Source organism: Diabrotica virgifera, chromosome 9 (genome assembly GCF_917563875.1).
Source record: "Diabrotica virgifera virgifera chromosome 9, PGI_DIABVI_V3a".
NCBI classification, from domain to species: domain Eukaryota; kingdom Metazoa; phylum Arthropoda; class Insecta; order Coleoptera; family Chrysomelidae; genus Diabrotica; species Diabrotica virgifera.
This window is the reverse complement of record NC_065451.1, coordinates 40,477,022-40,499,224: the sequence shown is the minus strand read 5'-3', so window position 1 is coordinate 40,499,224 and position 22,203 is coordinate 40,477,022. Positions and strand designations below refer to the sequence as shown.

At 34.7% G+C, this 22,203-nt stretch overlaps 1 protein-coding gene across 1 annotated transcript; it reads right to left on the bottom strand.

Annotated features, from left to right (window-relative positions):
- Positions 1-5,153: 5,153 nt before the first annotated feature.
- On the bottom strand, positions 5,154-8,624 carry LOC126892498 (52 kDa repressor of the inhibitor of the protein kinase-like). Its single transcript, XM_050662041.1, has 2 exons — positions 8,411-8,624; positions 5,154-7,010 (listed from the first exon to the last, which is right to left on the bottom strand). Exon 2 carries the CDS (start codon positions 6,602-6,604, stop codon positions 5,159-5,161), a length of 1,446 nt encoding a protein of 481 aa, XP_050517998.1. The 5' UTR covers positions 6,605-7,010; positions 8,411-8,624; the 3' UTR covers positions 5,154-5,158.
- Between the last annotated feature and the right edge of the window lie 13,579 nt (positions 8,625-22,203).

Here is a 22,203-nt window from a genome sequence, read left to right as displayed (position 1 = left end):
CCTGAGGATGAATGCGGTTTGAAAATGCCGGCGCCGGGACATAGTGATACTCTCCGGCAAAAGATTTTATCACGAGGCAATTTACAAAATGCGATCAAGTATTAATTCAAGATCAAGAATAATTTATTTGAAAGTAAGATACGACAAAGTTAAATAAAATAATAAATAAAGAAATAAAATAATACTAAACAAAATAAAAACAAAAATACTACAATATGCTGAAAATAAGACAAAGTTATTTTCGCTGGATACCACTGTAGGGTAGAGATTCGATTTCGATACGCGCTATGATGTAGAAACACCAAAAACCGAAAAGTTCTATCACTGGATGTGTAAAATGTCTTTTCCGATCCAACACGTATGCTACTGACTGCGGCAATTATAACTTTGATGCTCGAGAAGGAGTTTTTAAATAGTATTTATTTTCAAAATATAAATTATAAACTATTTTCAAAATACGAAACAACAGAAGTGTTACGACAAACTTACAATATGAATAAAATAAAACAAAAGCTAGAATGATCTTAAAGTCCCTCCATTTATAAGGTACTATTGCGTAGTTTCTCGTATCCTAGAATCTGCAGAATTCAGTGGCGTAACTAGCGGCTGAAGTTTTATTCTTAAATGAGGCATCTTAAAGTCCGACCAGATTCACTTTGTATTTGAGATTTGGATGCGCACTGTTGTTGACGTTCGGTTTTTCCAAATTTTGTGAATTTTATTTTGGTAACATCTCGTTACCTGCACGGTACCAAAATAAAATTCAGAAATGTGGAAAAATCGAACGCCAAACATAGTGCACATCCAAATCTCAAATACAATACTTTTTTCAGAATTAACGACACAGTTGTATAAAAAAATGTGTTCTGTTTTTGATTTGTCAGATCTTTTAATTTTTCTTATTATACTTCCAGTTGCATCAATGCAAACACAAGCTGTTTCGTCTGATGTGTATGTTTTATATACGTGCAATTCATAATTTGACCAATAATGTACGAAGAATGGATTTAAGCTAATATTGTGAAACACCTAATTGCATAATTCCCAAAGGCTTTATTGGATCCTTATCAAAATAACTTTTTTCTTTCATGGTGTGTTTGGCAACTCGTAAAACATTTGCATCAAATAAATGTGGAGGTTCAGCATTATCACCATGTTGCATTAATTTTTCTGCTATGTCGTCTCTGTATTTCATTACTTTTTTTCCTTGTAATTAATTCACAATAGCTTGTCTTATAGGATTTCTCAAATATCGTTTTCCACAACGTCCTTCTCCTTCGATAAATTTACATTTTATTTATGGAATTAGCTTATTCGTATTGTTAATCATACATTAGTAGATATTCTATACCAATCCTGGAGCAAAGTGGGGTGGGAGAAAGAGGTTTGTCAAGGTCATGTACCTGTTAAACCGGTTCCTATCAAGTTCACGGAAGGTCAAGGTCAAGGTAGGTATCAACTAAAGGTTGAGTTCAAGGTAACGTTAAAGATACTTTACAGATGTAGTTAATGCCTATCAAGGTCGGACAAGTGCAATATGAAAAATTTACCTGAAGGTTACGATAAGGCCACTTAATCATCACGATAAAGTCACCTGAAAGTTGAGTTAAAGGTAACGTCAAAGTTACTTTACGTTCGCTACCCATCTTAAACAAACACCACTTGGCTGGTACCAAGTACTTAATGATTCATTTAGTATCGCAGTACTACAAAGGTTATTTGTGTATTGTCATCATCATCCGTGATGAAACCTTCATAACCACACTATCATCGTAGACACTGAACGAGTTAATTTAGTATCAAGTATACTATTTGGGACGATCCTATTTCACCGTGTATAAGTTGATCAATTATACCTCAGTCATTTTTAATTTAGTTCGTTCTAAATTTTTTAAAACGTGATTATATCCTGCAAATTTGAATAACGCCGTTGGCAAGTATCTGTCTTATCGTGAAATGATTTTTACAAAATTATAATCACATTTAACTTTTTAAATTTAGTATAAGATACTTTTGCTTTGGTGAAAATTATATTTCACCGTGTATAATCTGAGAATATTCCCAAACATTTTTAACGTAATTCCTTCTGGATTTTTTAAATAATGTGAATATAACAGCCAAATAGCGCCGCTACTGAAAAGCTGATTATAAGCTAATAAATACTTGTTTCTTTTACAACATTGCATTTCAATTAAGTATACAATGTTGCACAAGATTATTTCAGTTAAAATTATTTTAATGATTGAAACCTATTTGCAAAGTTATTACTTTCTAATTAATGAAAACAAAGGTAAACATAAAAATAAATTTACTTATTAAATACTTTCATGAGTTCCGTATAATATTTATTAAATTCGCTCTTTAATTTTTCTTTATGTATTTCCAGCTGTTTCATCTCATCCCTCATTCACTTCAACTATTTTTCAAACATTAAAGTCCAGGCCTGCTGATTGGAATAAACTTCATTATATTTTTCATTCATTTGCAAATTACATTTTTGTAACGCCTGCATTGGCGTTTTTTTTTGCTGCTGCTGTGGAGGAGGAGGACGAAGTCCCAGGCATAGTGAACCCTCTAGTTGACGAGGAAAAGGAGGACAAAGTCCCAGGCATATCGAACCCTTTTGTTGACGATGAAAAGGAGGACGAAGTCCCAGGCATATCGAACCCTGTGGTTGCGGACGACAAGGAGGAAGACGAAGTCACCGGCGTATCCAACTCTCTGGTTAAGGACGATGATGATGATGATGATAATGATGATGATGAGGAGGAAGGAGACATATCAAACGGCCCCAACATTTCCGGCAAAAAACCTTGGGTATCCATAGTAGTAGTCAAGTCAATCTGAAACAAAAAGTACATTAGAATAATTTATTTGAAAGTAAGATACGACAAAGTTAAATAAAATAGAAAACAAAGAAATAAAATAATACAAAACAAAATAAAAACAAAATACTACAATATGCTGAAACTGTTTTCTTGTGACATATATAATTTTGTATGTTTTAGATGGGATTGAGTCGCAATTAGTGGTATAAATATTCAAACGTAATGTAAATAGAAACATCCAAAACATACAAAAATTCAAAAACATACAAAAGACAACAATGATACAGAAATTGGAAATAACAATAAATTTTGCGCAATTTACAGATATACTTACATGAGCTTTCGGCTTGGTCAAAAGCTTTTCTAATTCCGACGCCACCGGTTTTTCTATTTTGGGCTTTTTGGTACCAGTATTGGAGTTCATCTTGATGTTCTTCGGCATGTTGTTTTACTGTATTCACAGACTGATGGTATAAAAGTACATTGCGTCTTTTATATACACAAATTAGTTTTAGAAATGCATCTGGAATGTACCCCATCCTACCATGTAAAGACGCATTTGCAATTATCATGAAATCAATGACCGCTAATAAAGACCTGAAGAACTTTACAAATTATTCCCGGTCGATTAAGCCTTCCATAAACTCAACCTTCAGACGTGATTACGCTATAATGTAAAAATATCATGAAAGTCATTAAAAAGTACAATTTAAAAATTGTCTTGTGAATCAAATATCTTTATCTTTGTGCAAGGCAGTTAACCTTGAAACATAATTGTCGATACATATGCAATTATTATACTTGTACTCTTATAGCCATTCCTTTGTATTCGCGAGAACGAACCGTAAATTGTATTCTTTGAAAAATGACGGACCGCACACAGTTTATTCGCCAAAAGATTCTGGCGCTAAATTATTTACGAAACACGATCAAGTATGCATGTAGTTTGACAAAATATAGGGTGATCTCAATAATTAATTAAGCATGAGATCTATTTTATTTCTTGTGTGTGTGTCGAATTATCATTATTTCCACAAATATAGAATGATTCAAATAATTAATTAAAAATAAGAACATTTATACCAATCAATAATATATCAGGAGGTTCATGATCCCACTTTAAAAATCCACTGCTGTCTAATCTGCACCGCTCTCTACACTATGGAGTTTGTTTAAGATCTTGTTTATCTCTTCTGTTTTGAATTATTATTTTGATTAAATATAAGGTGATTCAAATTTATGAGATAATTTATACCAACTATAAATAGACAGGGGCGGATCCAGGATTTATGTTTGGGGGGGGCACCATTGGGGGGTCTGGGGGGTTACCCCCAGAAAGAGGGGGGTTCGGGAAATTTTTTGGAATTTAAGCCTCTGAAAACAACGTTTTTAGCACATTTTTGTTCAAAAAGTGCAACTTCATTTTTCTTAAATTCGTGTTTTTTAATGGGTTTATGAAGTTTAGTTTCTTTGGAGCAGTGCCTAAAACAGAGTAGTTTAAATGCACTATCCTTTTTTCGATGTTGAAATAAACCTAGGTGATACTTTAATTTTTTCAATTACTAAACTAATTAAGTTATATGACCAAAAAAACTGAAATACAATTAGTGTCTAAAATAACGTTATGAAAATTGTTTATAGGTACAGTAAATAAAAAACACCGTTTTAGTTAATAGGTAAGTCTATTTACATAGGCCTATTAAGTATTAATGTAGTTAAATATGTATACAGGATTGGACAGTTGTTAAAACCAAGAAATACATAAAAAGAACAACTGAAATAATTAAAACTGTAAAGTAAAAACATGTTTAATGAATAAGGAATTCATTTACTAAATGTTCAATTTAATGAAAAAGACAACTTCCGCTTGTGCTTCCTTGCAAAAAGTTTTAACACTTCATCTGGATCTAAACTGGAAGCTATTTCCTGGTGTATGTGCAAACTTGCCAGCCCATTAAGTCGTTCCTCCGTCATGGTAGACCTTAAGTAGGTTTTTAATCTGCGGAGAGTAGAAAACGATCGTTCAGCAGTACTACTGGTCACAGGTAGTGTGCAAATAAGCTGGAGCAACACTGTTATGTTGGGCAGATCGGATGAGTATTTCATAGCTTCAGCAGGGTGTTTAGGGAAACTTTCTGAACTAGAATTCCACATGTGTTTCCAAATACTCAACTCTCCTTTCAAAGCTTCATAGCATGGGAGGTCATTTTCATACAGTTTAGCCCCTTCTAAAACAGAGTCCTCATAGAGATCTGAAAATTTACCTAGTACTGGTAGAAGCATCTGGAGCTTTCCAATCTGGACCAATTGATTTTTTGGAAATCTATTTTTCATTTCACAGACGAGAAAATCAAAAAAGGGAGATAAATAGACAATCGAAAGTAGTCTTCAACTGTGTCAGTTTGCACATTTGGTCTGTTTCTTTGAAGACCAACTAATCTTGGTTTTTTTAATTCAGTTCCCATTTTAGAGGCCAGGTTTTGCGCTTTTTCAAACAGTCTTTTGAAACACTCTTTATTGTTTGCCCTTTGTTCTTGCATGCTCTTGAGGGTAGCATCTATCAATGTCATTGCATTGAGTACATCCATATACTCAGCTTGAAGTTTCCTAGCCAGTGGTAGTGTAAGAGTCATAACATTTTCTAAAACCACTAAGCTCACAATGAATTCCGATGAAAGAATGCTGTGTAGCAAGGAAAACGCGTTATTTCCAGCCGCTTGGTCAGAATAAACCATAGTTTCTAAAGTAGCATGTAGTGAAGGCAGAGAACTCAAAAACGTCAACACAGCGTCATGACGTTCTAACCACCTTGTCTCACACATTTTTTTCACAGCGTGCTTTCCCTTTTTAATTTCCTCATTCCTTTCATCATCAAGTGCATGTAGTCTCTTGGCAGACTCTCTAAAAAAGTTGGCTACGGATGAAACCACTCCAACAGCATTTCTTATGGCAGGGATTGTACAAGCCTTGCTAATGACCAAGTTCAGTCTATGGCTGGCACAATGGCTGTACATGGCCAGCGGTTGAATTTTTCTAATTCTAGCCTGAGCTCCTTGAAACTTCCCACTCATATTTGAGCCCCCGTCATAAGCTTGTCCTCTGCAATCAGCTATGTTAATGCTCAGGCTGTCTAGAGCTTCTAGTATTTTCTGCGCGATGTTTTCTCCCGTCAAATCTACAACATCAATGAACATGATGAAATCTTCTTTAATTTCCAGCGTCAACTTGTCTAAATAGCGTAAACAAATAGACAATTGTTCCTTAGTGGACATATCTGTTGTTTCATCAGCAATAATAGTGAAAAACTGTGCATATGTTATCTGTGAAACTATCTGGTTTTTAATTACTTCTCCACAACATGAAATTAAATCGTTTTGAATGGTCTTACTTATGTACGACGCATTTTTCCCACATGATTTAACATGTTCCTCAAGTTGTTTATCTCCAGCATCAATCCGAAATCTCAGAAGGGCTCTAAAGTTACCTTCACGGTGTGGCTCACTGTCAGTTTCATTTAATAATTGACCATCATCTCTGTGACCCCTAAGTGGTATATTCTGCATACCACAAAACATAATAGTTTTATTGATGGGTATTAGCTTCTTCTTATTCTCCTCTTCAACAGCTTTTTGTGCTGAGTTGAGACTACAAACGATGTCAGCCCTTTCGCCGTCCATTACTAAGGAAAAATGTTTGCTGGCTATCATGTTTTCATTGTGGTACTTGGTTCCATTATGGATTTTTAATGTTTCAGTAGCCTTCTTGAAGGTTTTCATAGGTTCCAGTACCAACTTTCCCAGCTTTCCGTCACTTTTACCCCCCTCTCCTCGTCCAAAAAGTATACACACTTTACATAAGCCACCATCTAATTTCTTACTATAGACTAGCCAAGGGTTGAAAAGATCTGTTTTTCTTACCTTCTATATTCAAGGGAAACTTGAATTCTGGTGATGGCGTCCAAGGGTTTGTCAGCCACTCATACCTTTCGTTATTACTCATAATAAGAGTTTCATTTTTATTTATTAAATGTCCAAAATCACGAGGGGGAATTTGCAACTCACTCTCACTACTGTCCGATTTAGGTCCACACTGAGATGGTTTGCTTGCTATTGAGGTTGAGGATATGGGTGTTTGCGATCCATTTGTGTTTGACAATCCTTCATTTACAGTCTCCTGATCAACCTAAAAGAAAGTTGTAATCATATTAGTCTTAGTTTCGTCATTTGTGGGACAGTTTTAAGACCACTAACGCGTCCAATTTAATACTTTTCAAAATTTTATGTCTAGTCTATGCACCTGCACGTACAACTCGCCAACATTTAGGGCTAATTTGTGCTGTTATGTGATAGTACCGAGACCGAGTGCATTTTGCGTTTTTAAACATGTAAGAGTTAGTGTCTTAACCAACCCTATTTATACAATAAAACAGTGTAGAGAGACAATATGTATAACTATATAAGTTTACTTCTTGTTATACGCCTATAGAAGAACCATGTAAAAAATCCCGTGCAATAAAATTTTGGATAAATTGGCAAAAGTTACCTAAGCTGAGTTATTAGGCTGGAACGACACACATTTGATTCCCCATTAAAAAAAAACTATAATCGCTCACTTGCATTCCTCGGCCTGCGGCCTCGGTACAAACAATATAAATAATACTGATAATAGACTATGAACAACAAGCAGTAACAACAAATAAATATGTGTGCAGCAACAATAAATAAAATAACTAGTCTGACAAGAACTAACAATAAACTATAAACGCAACGCAAGCAGTAACATTCGTTAATATATGAACAACAACAAGATACAGACTAAAAAAACAGATAATAGACTAAAAATGCAACAATAACAATTATTAAATATTTGAATAACAACAGATGTGATACAAATTTGAACAATAAATAAAAAAGAGAGATATATGAGAGATATATATAATTGCAGTTGGTTTAAGATTTGCATTGTGCTTTTTTAACGTCAGTGACAAAAATAATCATATTAGGAGAAATTAGGTTATTTCTGTGGCATCTACTACTAATGAGGATGTAAATTGGTATATTATAATTTTTATGACGTAAAAAACTAAGTATGTTAGAATAATTAACGAAAAATGTATCTTTTATAATTTACAAGATAGCCTAGGCGGCCTAAATAATAGGCTAGGCCTAGGCCTAGGCTAGGCCTAGTCTATTATTTAAGCTCTGCTCTGAGCTGCAAAATGTTAAAAGTTGTGTAACAAAAATTTTTCTTTTTTTACGGCCGAACCTATAAAAAATATGTACCTTAGTAGTAGCAACATTAAAAATAATGGTAGGCCTAAACACTACTTTGGAAAATTTGCATGCTCAGAAGAAAACAAAAACTAAAACCATTTTGAAATAGCTATGAAATTCAAATAGAATAATATATCATCCCATCGGAATAACATATCAGTTTATATTTAACTTCTACTTTTTTATGTTCAACCAACATTTATATATCCTAGTGCTCAAGTGCTGACTTTCGATCGATACTTCTGTTAAGTGAGTCTATCGTTAAAAATTATACTACTTTGAGTAGGCCTAGTAGTTGTTAAGACTTACCTTTGCCTTTATCTTTTTTGAAAAGAATGAATCTAATCCTAATTGACGTTTCATTACAACCACAAGGTTCACAAAGCTATAGAAATAGAGTTGACTGTTGAGGTTAGGTCAGAGTAACAATTGCACTTGGCAGCTCCAGCTCACTCGACTTAAGTGACACAACTACTAACTACTAACGGTCGAACGAAAAATATCGATTGCTTCCGCGCAGTTGACTTGCGCTGTTGCTCATATTTCCACGACTGTAGAAAGCCGGCCGAAACACGATTTAGGCTTTAACCTTGGACTTGTCAAGTCAGCTGGGGCAGGCAGCTCGCGGCTGACTCACGACTCACCCTAGAGCAGTGGTGGTGATTTATTGTAGCAAGAATTTACGTTAATAATGTATCTGTTTGGATATTATTAGCTACTTGCAGTAAGGTAGCTAAAATATTGTAAGTGTTATTTTATCGGTAAAAAAAAACCTTATGAGGGCTTGGGGGGGGGGGGGCACGTGCCCCCTGTGCCCCCACTAGATCCGCCCCTGTAAATAGATAACAGGGTTCCTAATCCAAACTCAAAAGTCCACTGCTGAACGTAAGCCTCTTCCTACTCACGTATTCCGATTGTAGTTACTTAATTAGCCTCTTTTGCTCGATTCCAGTAACCAAACCAACTCAAAATATTCTAATATAGGCTATATGGGATTGTCTTATACAACATTTAGGTTCTATTGCTAGACTATTAGGAGATTGCTAGACTGACCTTTCAGCTAATTTCGTAGAAATCGCAGTACAATTTTGTCTGGACAGGTCGGCAGATCACTATTTTTTTTGTATGATCTGTTGTCGGATTTTGCATAATTGAAACTGCTTCGTGTTGTGTACTGTATTATTGCCGTAATAACTTTTAATAACTAATTAGTTTATTGAACTGAAAAAGATATAAGTGTGTTAGTAAAATGAGTTCAAAACTTTTAAAAATTCGAAGTAAAGTGCGCTGTCCTATATTTGGAATACCTTCTGAACCATCTTCAAGTGTTTTGCCCACTGTTAGTGACATTGTATGATCTACAAGAACAAAACTCCGGAAAACAGCCGCCTATAACCGAAGTTCACGCTGTTGTTTGTCAACTTATCGAAAAGATCTGGGCTTTGCCAATTCTAACTGTAGGCTCAAAATGCATTAAGGACCTTCTTAAAAGGTATTATGATGAATATATTAAATTAATTCGATATCCAAAAACAAAAATGTCTGATACATACACAAAAAAGTGGACGCTTTCCGAGAAACTCTTATGACAAGACTTTTTGACATTGCATCGTGTAAATGCATGACTTTTGATTCTTGCAAATGCCGTAAGAATCATAAAGTACCTATTAGCGAGCGTCCTTTCCTATTAGACCAGAGGAAAGAAAGAAAAATGATGATAACAGATGTCGATAAAAATACTACCATTAAACTACAGCGCGCACTGGATCGACAAATGAAACATCATAAAGAAATCGAACTCAATGATAGAAGTCCTTGCAAAAAAGAAAGATGTCCGAAATGAGTAAGACTGTTTCAGAAGCACATGTTGATAATGATATTGTTGACGTTGATACGGAACCTTTACCTTCAACATCAACTTCAGAGTCTAATAAAACCTATAATACATTACGTCTCCCAAAACTCGCGAGAATCTACGATAGATATGGAGTTTCAAACCGATCCGCGGCTGCTATTGCTACTGCAGTGTTACAAGATGTCGGCCTAGTGTCCTCCGAAGAGAACCGTTTGGTTATAGATAAGAGCAAGGTACGTCGAGCACGAAATAAAGCAAGGCAACATCTACAAAGTAATGTACACCAAAGCGCTCTAGAAAGTATTTATTTCGATGGGAGAAAAGATAAAACCTTAACGATCGAAAAGAAAAATGGTCGTTCTTATCGAAAACTGGTATCAAGAGAACATATTTCTATCATAAGCCAAACAATATTTAGGACTCACAATATTTAGGACATACCACACCAGTAATTGGAACCGGAAAAGCTATAGTGATTCTCTTCTAAGCTTTCTTTCAATCAATAATGTGAAGTTAGATTTTCTGAAATGTATAGGATGTGACGGAACTAATACGAATACTGGATGGAAGTCTGGAGCAATTCGATTTATGGAGTTACGTCTACAAAGGCCTCTTCAATGGTTTATTTGCCTACTATACGCAAACGAATTGCCTCTAAGACATTTATTTAGTGTATTGGATGGACGAACCAGCGGGCCTTAGGGATTCACTGAGCCTATCGGAAAGGCACTGGAAACCTGCGACCATCTCGTGAGTTAAAGCGTTCATCCCTGTCTCCGGTAATCTTATTTCTCAAAAAGAAGATGTGATAAAATCTTTAAGCACCGATCAAAAATATATGCACGAAATGTGTCAGGCTATATCATTGGGTGTGTGTAGCGACGAACTAGCTAACAGGCAGCCTGGCAATATGTCACATTCTCGCTGGCTTACAACGGCCAACCGCATATTACGCCTTTACATTGGAACCATTGACCCATCTGAAGAACTACAGACACTAGTTGATTATATCATGAAAGTCTACGCTCCCGTATGGTTCCACATCAAAGGGCAGCCTTCGTGTGGAATGGGTCCCAAACATCTTTTTAAATTAATTCAATACTCCAGATGTTTATCAGATAAAGTGAAAGTTGATCCAGTAATACAACGTAATGCATTTTTTGCCCATGCGGAAATTCTTTTGCTTGCTATGATTACAGACAACAGAGTTTTCGTCAAAGAATTAGGTCTAAGACGTATCATAAAAACAAGAAAGGAATCAGATGATAAGGTAAGAGTATTTAAAGTTCCGAAACTAAATTTCAATCCAACACACTACATTGAAATGATACAAATAACTTCACCTCCCTTACTAGGAGACATTACCGACTCAACTCTTGTGGATATGCTGTCAAATATATGTTAAATTAAAATAGAATTTTCAAAATTTCCCTGCCATACACAAGCAGTTGAACGTTGCGTAAAACTGGTAACTGAGGCATCTATCACTGTAGGAGATGAAAAGGCTCGTGATAGATTAATTTGTACCACACTCGAGTCTAGAGGTGTTATGCCATCTTTTGATTGTAAAGCTGAATTTAAGTGTTAACACTGCAATTTTTCTCACAGTTTATTATATTTTTTTACTTAGTCTTATATTTAGTGTACCTATTATTTTCTGGATTTGTCAAAAACGTATGTTTTATTAATAATAAATATTGTTTCTTTTTAAACAGCTTGTTTAAATTTTATTTTACCTTTTAAAAATCAGAAAAAAAAATAGAAAAATGTGACATTTCAAACGCAGGTAGAGGGCTATAAACTATAGTGAATTAAAAATCTAAAAGCATGATCTCAAACAATTCAGTATTGTGCAATTTTTGAAAGCTACCCATCTATAAAATTTGAAAAAGATTTTTTTTTTACAAAATCGACCCACCCTAATCTCCAGTGTTTTCAGAGATATTTTGAAGTAAAAGGTAAAAAATAGGAAATTGAAAAAAAATCAATTTTTCTTTAAACTCCAGTGTTTCTAAAATGAGGCCTTTTAAATAGGTCAAACTTCTTGGGTGTATTGATAATAAAAATATGAAAGGAATTACAGAAACGTGAAGACCAATTTTTAATTAGGAGGGTAGTTAGGGGGTTGTTTTCACTGATTTTTTCATAAAGAAAAGCAGGTACCGACCTTTTTTTGATCGTAAGTCGCTAAGGTTTGATGCTAGAAACTTTTTATTATTATTTTTGAAAGGTCTAACTGTATACTTGAAAAAATATTATTTAAGTTTTCCTCGAAAAATACAAAGTTTTACGATATTTGGCTTTTAATATTTCAAATTATGCATTTGACGACAAAAGCTAACTTTTAACATGCCGTATCTCGGTTTGTACCGGTCTTAAAGATATTACAGAAAAAGAATTTGGTTGGTGTTACTAAAAGATACAATTTTGATATCTACAGTTTTTTTGATTAAATGCATATTTTTCGAGGTTTTCTCAAAAAACCTCTAAAAAAGTCGATTTTTTCGTCACAAAACTTTCAAGGCGAATAACTCGAAAAATATTAGTTTGGCGAAGAAAATGTAAAAAACATTTTTTTCTTAGAATTACTTTTTACATTGATTTACATGGTTAAAATGTAATAAAAAATTACCGCCACCGAGATGGGGTGGCAACCACCCCCGATGTTTTAGCGTACAGCGGCATGATATAGAAAATTATCCTTGGACTATTCCCTACCGTCTGTGAAAATTTCAAGTAAATCCATGCTGGACGAAAAAATTGCGAGCCAAAATGCTTCATTTCCTCGACTAGTAAGATTGCACTGACCGACCTTTCATTGGGGGATATTAAGATTGTATCTATTGAGATTGGTGTTTTGAATTTCATTGAAATAAAAACTGAATATAAAGTCGTGTTGGGAATAACATTAATGGGGCATTCAAAGAAAATATGGTTTAAATCCTTCACTACTCCACATTCACATTCCGGACTGTATTATTTTAATTTTAAAAAGATGTTTAGTTAAGCAATGACCTGTTCTCATTCTTATTATTGTGGTGATATGTCTTCTGTTTTTAAATGTTAGGGTTGAGAACCATGCATTAGAGGAAAAAGAGGTTCGCATTCTCATATACTGGTAGTTTTTCCTCCGCACTACTCCGCAGCATGGCTCCCCAATTGATTTTAAATTTAGCAATAATTTTTTCCCTCATGGAGTTTAGAATATCTTGGGAGTCTAATAACATAGCCAACGGAATATTCAAGTTAGTGCCTATTTTGGCTAGTAAATAGGCTTCTACATTACCAGGAATGTCAGAATGTCCTGGAATCCATGAGATTAAAATGTCAAAACCTTTCTTATATGCTGATGAGATTTTTTGTTTTGAGGGAGATTGAGTCATCAGTGGCTGAGATTTTAGGGTTTTTAATTTTCGATATAACATTTAGAGAATCAGAGAAGATAATAGCCTTCTTGATGCCTTTAGATATTATGATTATGATATAAATTGCTTGGTAAATTGCCACATTTTCGGCTTTTGTTATAGATATCTCACAGGAAGCCTAGAAGAAAACTTGAAATAAATGTTGGGAATGTTGACTCCAAATCCTATTCTCCCATTATTTTTTGAGGCGTCAGTATATACAAAAGAGAAATCCCTATTGTATTTTTGGGTGAATATTGAAAATTTTTGTTTGATTGATGATTCATTTTTATTAATATTACAGTTTAACGTTTGTATTGGATTGATTAGTGTGTTAAAATCCAAGTCATAACAAGGAAAGTTTGGATGTTTGTGTATTTTGTTTTGATAAGGGAAAAAATGTTCAAGAGCCATAACAAGAAGAGGTACGAGGTGGGTTTATTTATGATTTTTCTACGTATATAAGAAGCGTCATTATTACTGGATGATTGTTACTTTTGATAATTTTAGATATAAATTTAGACGCTAGTATTAGACTTCTATGTTCTAGGTCAATCTGGTCAGATTCAGCTAAGATTGCCAAGCGCGGAGTGGGCTTCATGCATCCCAGGCAGACTCTGAGCCCCTCGAAAAATACTTTATTTAGGCTATTGCTACATATCTGCGTAATTGGGATGAACAGAATCCATATGAGACCTAATCAAAGCATTAAAGACCATAATGAGAATTTTGGGGTCTGCACCCCACCAAACTCCACATAATGCTCTCAATGTTAATATTTTTCTTTGCTTTAAATACAATTTTCTCTATGTGAGGGTCCCATCTCAAGTTTTTATGAAAAGTTATGCCCAAGAATTTAACCTGATTTTTGAAGGGAATGTTATTGTTATTACTAAGAGAGATTATAGAAGGGTTTCCTTTTTGAATGACTCTCCTTTCGTTGTTTGAATTAGAGACCACCTGTTGGAATGAACGCTTCGTAGTGGAGGCTTTTAAAGTTATGGGTTCTTCTTTGGAAGGGCGTGCGCATGACAGAGTCGTTGATGCTAGCATTAATGTTTGGGATGTTATTGGACTTCCTGTTCCTAAGAGATGGCATACATAATAAACTTATCATACAGAAGTAAAAACTTCGTTTGTACAATGGTATAAAAAAGTTTATTAAAAACTATTAAAAGTCATCCAAAAGGATTTGCAAAACGTTTTCAATCTAGATCAGATCATCTTCAGTGCGTACTGCTTAGTACATGGAACTAGCAACCTTATGAAATAGGTAACATCGAGAAATATGGTTTACATGATAACTATATAATATTTATAGAGACTCCAAGTCGATGTTAAAAGATTAAATGTGTTAGGAGTGCTTAAAGGGCAACATGGTTCCCTGCTCGATAAAAAATTGTGGTTCTTGCCAGTTCAATGGACACAGACCAACCATGTTGGTCTGTGTCCTGTGTTACCATTAATGCAGTAAATTTACGTCCAGAGTTATGGGATGTAGAAAATACAAAATACAAAAACAGAAATGCAAAGAAAGATAGTTGGACGGCCATTGCACAAGAATTCAATACAACACCGGACGAAGCTTATAAAAAATTCAGAAGTTTAAGGACATGTGCGAAAAATGAACACAAAAAGGTAATTCAAAAGAAAAGTGGAAGTCAAGGTGGCAAAATTGTACATTGGTTTGCATATGAAGCAATTCAATTTATTTTATCTCGGGATATACCAGAAACGGGTATTGATAGTGTGAACATTCGTCTCGTCAATACTTCAAGGGTATTTTTCGTCTAAAACGGATATATAATGCAACAAGCATGGCTGGAAATATTGCAGCAAATATTTTTTATTATTGTTGAGAGGTCATACGTAAATATTTCTGTTGTCACAAATATCGCTGAGCAATATTTCTACTAAATATTGCCGAAAATGTGCAATTTTAGTGGCCCGTCTGAAGGCCCCTTTAAATAAATTAGTTGCTCGTATATATTTGGTACTAAAATAATTTATCGTGATTCATCAAAATATGCCGGTAGCCGATTATGTTGCTAACCGTAGAACTTAAAAATGTATTACTTCTTCACTCCGAATATTACACTGCGCTTTATATTCCCCTGTCTCGTGTATAATAAATTAGTTGATCGCACATATTTAGTATTAAAATATTCTAGGGAACACGTAATATCGAAGCAGCTGCCATTAAGCTGGACCCCCCTACTTTCAACGCGATTTCCTGATCAACGGTTTGAGCAAGAAAATTTGGATTAGAGCAACTAATTAGCACATAAATAGAAGTAAATTTTTCACAAAAAAAAATCAATAAGTTTGAACTTTTTTCGGTGTGGGTGGGTGCAACTTGCCATTAAGCTGGACCCCCCCACTTTCAACGCGATTTCCTCGTCAACGGTTTGAGCAACAAAATTCGGATTAGAGCAACTAATTAGCACATAAATGCACTAAATTTTTAGCCTAGTCCGAACTTTATTCGAGATGGTGGGGGTGTAGCTTAATAGGGGTAAAAATATGAATATATTTTATGGAAAGGATTTTGATATTTAAATAAAACGGGATAATACCCGAAGGTATACCATCTAGTTAAATAAAATTTAACGTAAAATAAAACAGTCTGGTGTAGTTGGTATATTTTAATAAAAGTTAAATTTTTTTTTAAATCCAAAAGGATTACGTTCAGAACGTTTTCGGACTTATCAGTCCATCATCAGTGAACTCCATGTCCTTGCTAAATAGCCACAATGCCAAAGACTGGTTAAGATATATGTTCCAACTACATAGTAAAAATTGTAAAGAATTTGGCCTAAATTGGATGTCAATGGATTACTACCAGCAACATGATGCTCTACTGCATTACATTAAAAGATTTTTTATGTGATTAGGTCTTCATTGAACTACGTTTAGTCTGTCAATGAGTCTGGTGAATCTTAATTTGAAGTATACATTACCATCTGGAGTGTGCCGAAGAGCTTAATTGTCAATAACGTTAGGGTCACCTTTACCATGTCCAGAACGAATGCTTTTGAAAAATACAACGTCATCAAAGTTTTTGAAAAAACTATGGTTTAAGTAAGTTACGTCGCAAGGTCTGGGGTGTATTCTTGCTGATTTGCAAATGGTGATGTACTCCGTGGGCACATTGATATTCTTGTTTTTAAGAGCCCGTTCAACAGAAAAATGAATACTGTCAGTGTATACCCAACTTCTAGAAATTTTTGTTCTATACTCATGTTATTGTCGTGCATAGAAATGTATAAGACATTACAGTTTCGATTTTGATAGGTACAAATATCGCATAAAAAATTAATTAAGCTTACCCCAACACTTGCAAACTCTTTATAATTCAAGCCTCCTTCGGTTTCGTCTCTAAATAACAATAGCCATCTTTATTGATTAAATTAAAAAAAGGCAATTTGGAGCTTTGTTCTATAGTACAAACTACTAATATTTGACTTAGGTGCGATCAGAACTGCCTGTAAGCCTGTTTCATCTACATTCCAAATTTGTGATGCACTGAATTTATATTTGTCTATCACTTCAGCTAATTTTTCAAAAAATACTTTGACATTTGCAGCATTAAATAATGTTGCCCTACCAAGACTAGTGGGTTCTGGCTTTCGAATCGATAGGTCGGGATTTTGTTTTAAAAACATCGTAAGCCATTCTTTTCCGGCCATCTTATTCATAGTCCAGTAGTCAGGAATTTTAATGTCAAACTTAACAGGATACTCGTAGACAAGCCGCCGAACTTCTTTCGGAGAATATCCATAAAATATTAATGCCATTTGTAATAAGTATTTTTTAACGAATTCTCTTGAAGTAAAGAAAATCCTTTCCTATGTGTGGCATAACCCATTGATAGAGCATCACCTTTACACTCAAATTTTTTCATGAACCTTGTCCAAGTCATCCGTTTGACACCGAATTCCTTGGCTACGGCATTCACACTTTTTCCTTCATTAATCGCATTTGCAGCATCGTGTAACTGTTGAGTAGATAGAGTAAGAACCTCTTGAAGTCGTTCGTTTATACACCCGCATCCTAAAATAAAATAAAAAACATATACAACTTTCATTTTAAAACGTGGGGTTAGTTGAGCAACAATTGCTCAACTAACTGTTAAAACTAGAACCAATTATTTAGTAAATATCAAAAATACACTAAATTTATTTAACTGATACAGTGCTCAACTAGCCCGGCCATACCCTACTTCTTTTGTGTAGTAGCACAACAGTAGTGCGATTCCATCGCTGGCAGTGAATCTAAAAATAAATTGTGCTCTTTTCGAGTCCTCATTAGTTTTTCTTCCCATTGGTCTCTTAACAGGCAAAGATGTCACAAGATTATCAACAAATATTTTTTTTCTAGCCAGCTCATTGTCCAATTTTTTTTTAAATATTCTGCCTATTTCAACAATATAAACCTTTTAGTCCTTTAACTTTTAACCCTTAATTACACTGTTATCGCAGAAAATACCAATTATTTGTAAGAGCACATTTGCTGCCTCGAAATCTCGGTACGAAATGGCGGCTTACACGGAGTTAGCAGGGAACTTTCGTGGTTCTGAATTTGACAGTTTGTGGCAATTAAGTGGAGAGAAGAAGTTGTCAACACACATGGAATTAACAAAGGCTCCGTTGCTCAGAATCGGTTAGATATGTGGGAGTGGTTCTTAACATTTTCTTATTAGTTGGGAAATAGATGATGAATAATAGACAAAAATAAAAAAGGGAAAATAGCTACTAGAGCTAGACTAAGACATAATGGACAAAAAAATAAATAAATAATGAAGCAATATAAAGCCGAAAGGGCGCCACTTTGTTTTTTAGATTTGAAAAGGAACACAAAGAAAAACTCTTTAGACACACAAATCAAATTAAAATTAATTAATATAAATATAAATATCTCAAGATAAATATAAATTCATACAATAATATAAAGATATATAATAAAGATAAATAAAACCTACCTTATTATTTCTATTTACTGTAAAAGACCTAAAGAACAAAGGCTTCAAAATACTGGAGGTAAATCAAATACTAACCGGGAAAGATAAAACGCCACTTCCGCTTTTTACTTTATCCTTTGATAAAGATGAAGATATAAAAAAAATATATGCCATTAATGAAATATTAAATATGAGAGTACAAATAGAGGCTTTCAGAAAACCTAAATTACTGCCCCAATGCAAGCGCTGCCAGGAATATGGACACACACAGAATTACTGCAAAAGGGAACCAAGATGTGTCAAATGCATTGGAAAACATCTAACAAAAGACTGTAAAAAACTCAAAAATATAGCTCCAAAATGTGTTCACTGCGGCAATGACCATCCAGCTAATTATAGAGGATGTAGCACTGCAAAAGCTCTGCAAACACTAAGAAATAAAAATATAAATAACAAGGTTCCTGAGAGCAGATTAAATATAGAAAATATGGAAGATAGACACCAAACTTTAAGAAGAGCTGGAGTATCTTATGCTCAAGTAGCACAACCAGAAACTGAAAATAATACAGACACAGTAACTGAAATGCTGCAAAAAATAATGGAGAAAATGAGCAAACAAGAAGAATTTAACAAAAAAGTACTTGAAAGGCTGGACAGACTTGAAAATATCAGAAGCCGATCATAATAAGACTATAATGCCCCCGGACCTTAGGATACTCCAATGGAATACAAATGGACTCTTACAACACCAGCAAGAGTTATTAGTAACCCTACAAACACAAAAAATAGACATATGCCTAATTGCAGAAACACATCTAACTAGACAATCATTTATTAAGCTGCAAGGTTATCAAATCTATCATGCCATACACCCACAAAATTCAGCCAGAGGCGGAGCTGCTGTTGCTGTTAAAAATAGTATTCTCCACTGGGAACGTGAAAAAATTGAAACCGAAGAAATACAATGTGCCTCTATCAGTGTTAAAACTAAGAAATACACACTTAACACTGCAGCTGCATATTTCCCTCCTAGACATAACCTCAAAAGAGAAGACTATGCTAACTTCTTGTCAACCTTGGGCGAAAAATACATAATTGGCGCAGACTTTAATGCAAAAAATACCTGTTGGGGCTCCAGACTCTCAACACCTAAAGGTAAAGAATTGCAGCATGTTGTGACCGGACACAATTGTAGATGGCACTCTACTGGGAAACCCACTTACTGGCCAAGTGATGCAAACAGAATCCCAGACCTCCTAGATTTTTTCATATCCAGAGGTGTAGCAACAAATTTTATAAAAGTAGAGGATGTAGAGGAGCTTATATCTGACCACTCTCCAATTCTACTAACAATTAGTGAGCAAATTGTTACCACTGAAATGAAACCCGCGTTGACCAATAAGTTTACGGACTGGGTAAACTTCCAATCAGAAATTAATGAGAAAATTGAGTTCAGTGGATTTATTCAAACGACAGAACAATTGGAACAAGAAACCGATCTATTTATGATAAACATCCAGCAGGCAGCGTGGAACAACACACCTATAATCCAAAGAAAAACAGTAGGAAACAATTACCCCAAAGAAATTAGAGACTTGATACAGGAAAAAAGAAAGGCTCGGAAGATATGGCAAAGAACTCGAATTAAAGAAAATAAAAATAAGCTTAATAGGCTCACACAACAGCTGCAAAGGGAAATCTCGAAAATTAAAAACGAATCAATCAATAAGTACCTGAGAGAGCTAACTGATGATGAATGCACCGATTACTCCCTTTGGAAGGCAGCCAAAAAGATAAATAAGCCAGTTCAGCATGTACCTCCTCTACGAAAAGAAAACAGAACATGGGCAAGAAATCCCAAAGAGAAAGTGGATGCGTTCGCTGATTATTTAGAAAACATATTTCAGCCAAACCCTGGGGAAACTCATGTAGACGATGAACCAGTAGCTTTTGATTCTGTTAACATACAACTGACTACTACAAAAGAAGTTCAAAAATTAATCAAAAACATCAATACAAAAAAAGCGCCTGGGTTTGACCTGATCAATGGTGAGATACTAAAAAAATTACCTAGAAAAGCCATAGTAAAGCTTACTACACTAATAAATGCATCCTTTAGGCTTAGATATGTTCCCATCCTTTGGAAAACTGCAGAGGTTATAATGATACCAAAAGTAGGACAAGATAACCATGAATTAACATCATACAGGCCAATCTCCTTACTATCCATAATCTCAAAGGTGTTTGAAAAATTACTACTACGAAGAATGAACCATATAATTGAACAAAAAAATATTATTCCAACTCATCAATTTGGATTTCGTGATAAACACTCCACAATTGACCAGATCCATCGAATAGTAACTGAAATAGAAAAAGCACTGGAAGGGGACAAAATTTGTTCGGCAGTATTCCTGGATATCGCAAAAGCATTTGACAAAGTATGGCACGACGGTCTGTTAATGAAGCTAAAGAAAATATTTCCTATGCAACTCGTTGAAATATTGAAGTCATACCTACACCAGCGAACATTTAGAGTTAAAATGGAAAACGAGTACTCTGAGTTAAAGCAAATAAATGCAGGGGTTCCACAAGGTAGCGTTCTTGGACCAATACTATACCTTTTGTACACATCTGACATTCCGGAGAGGGAAAACATCCAACTGGCCACATTTGCTGATGATACAGCAGTCATGACAATAGGAGCAACTATAGAGGAATCTACGATTAACTTACAAAATGCAATTAATGATATAGAAGGCTGGTCCAAAAAATGGCGTATAAAGTTTAATGAACAGAAGTCAGTTCATATTAACTTCACTAACAAGAAAATCAATAATCTTCCAATTATCCTAAACAACAACGTTGTTCCTAATAAAAAAACAGCGAAATACCTGGGTTTAAATCTCGACGTCAAACTAAAATGGAAGGAGCACGTTAAAAAGAAAACTGAACAGATGAAGATAAAGTACAAAAATATGTATTGGCTAATAGGTAGGTACTCTCAACTTTCCATCCAGAACAAAGTACTAATTTACAAACAGATATTGAAACCGGTGTGGACCTATGGCCTACAATTATGGGGCTGTACCAAAAAAAGTAATTACCGAAATTTAGAAACGCTCCAGAACCGAATATTAAGGAATATTGTATGTGCTCCTTGGTATGTTCGGAACGACGATTTGCGTAGAGATCTTAAAATCGAATCTATTCCAAATGAAATCAAGAAAGTCGCCAGGAGACATGAAGACAGGCTCCATAAGCATCCCAACCATGAAGCACTTCAGCTTCTTGTCAACGAACCCCAGATGCGAAGGCTCAAGAGGACTAAACCGTTCGAGCTCGTGTAATGTGTGAAGTTGTGCCGGGCTTAGTTAGTGTTGTGCATTGTATTGTAGCCACAACAAATACGTGAGCAATTAGTGAAAAGCAGAGTCAGTGCTGTGCTGTGTAGCCACAACAAAGAAGTGGACATTTCATGTAAAAAAAAGCTAGGATGGACCAGGTGACATCTAGTTTACAAACATTTTTTAGGGAAATTAGGTTAAAGAAAAAATACTGATTAATCTTGTAGATTAGGTGTATTTATATTGTTTAAATAAAAAAAAAAAAAAAAAAATTATTTCTATTTACTAAAAAATAAAAAATTGAAAAGAGAAATTAATGTGGACCTCTTTCTGGTTTTACATATTATAAGAGGTATCCACAAATACAAATAAATTTACAATGTTTAGTAGGTACGTTTGAATTTTTGCAAAAATGTCCTGCAGCTTTTAACCCTAAGTCCAGATGTTGAGGTCGTAGCACTTTTCACTTCACTGGTAGGTACCACATGAAATACAATACTAATGGTACAATTTTTGAGTATAGTTTGAAAAGTTCA

Bases quoted from the DNA above. Each gene is read 5' to 3' on its own strand.
- LOC126892498 (XM_050662041.1), bottom strand. From the start codon at position 6,604: ATGAAAACCTTCAAGAAGGCTACTGAAACATTAAAAATCCATAATGGA.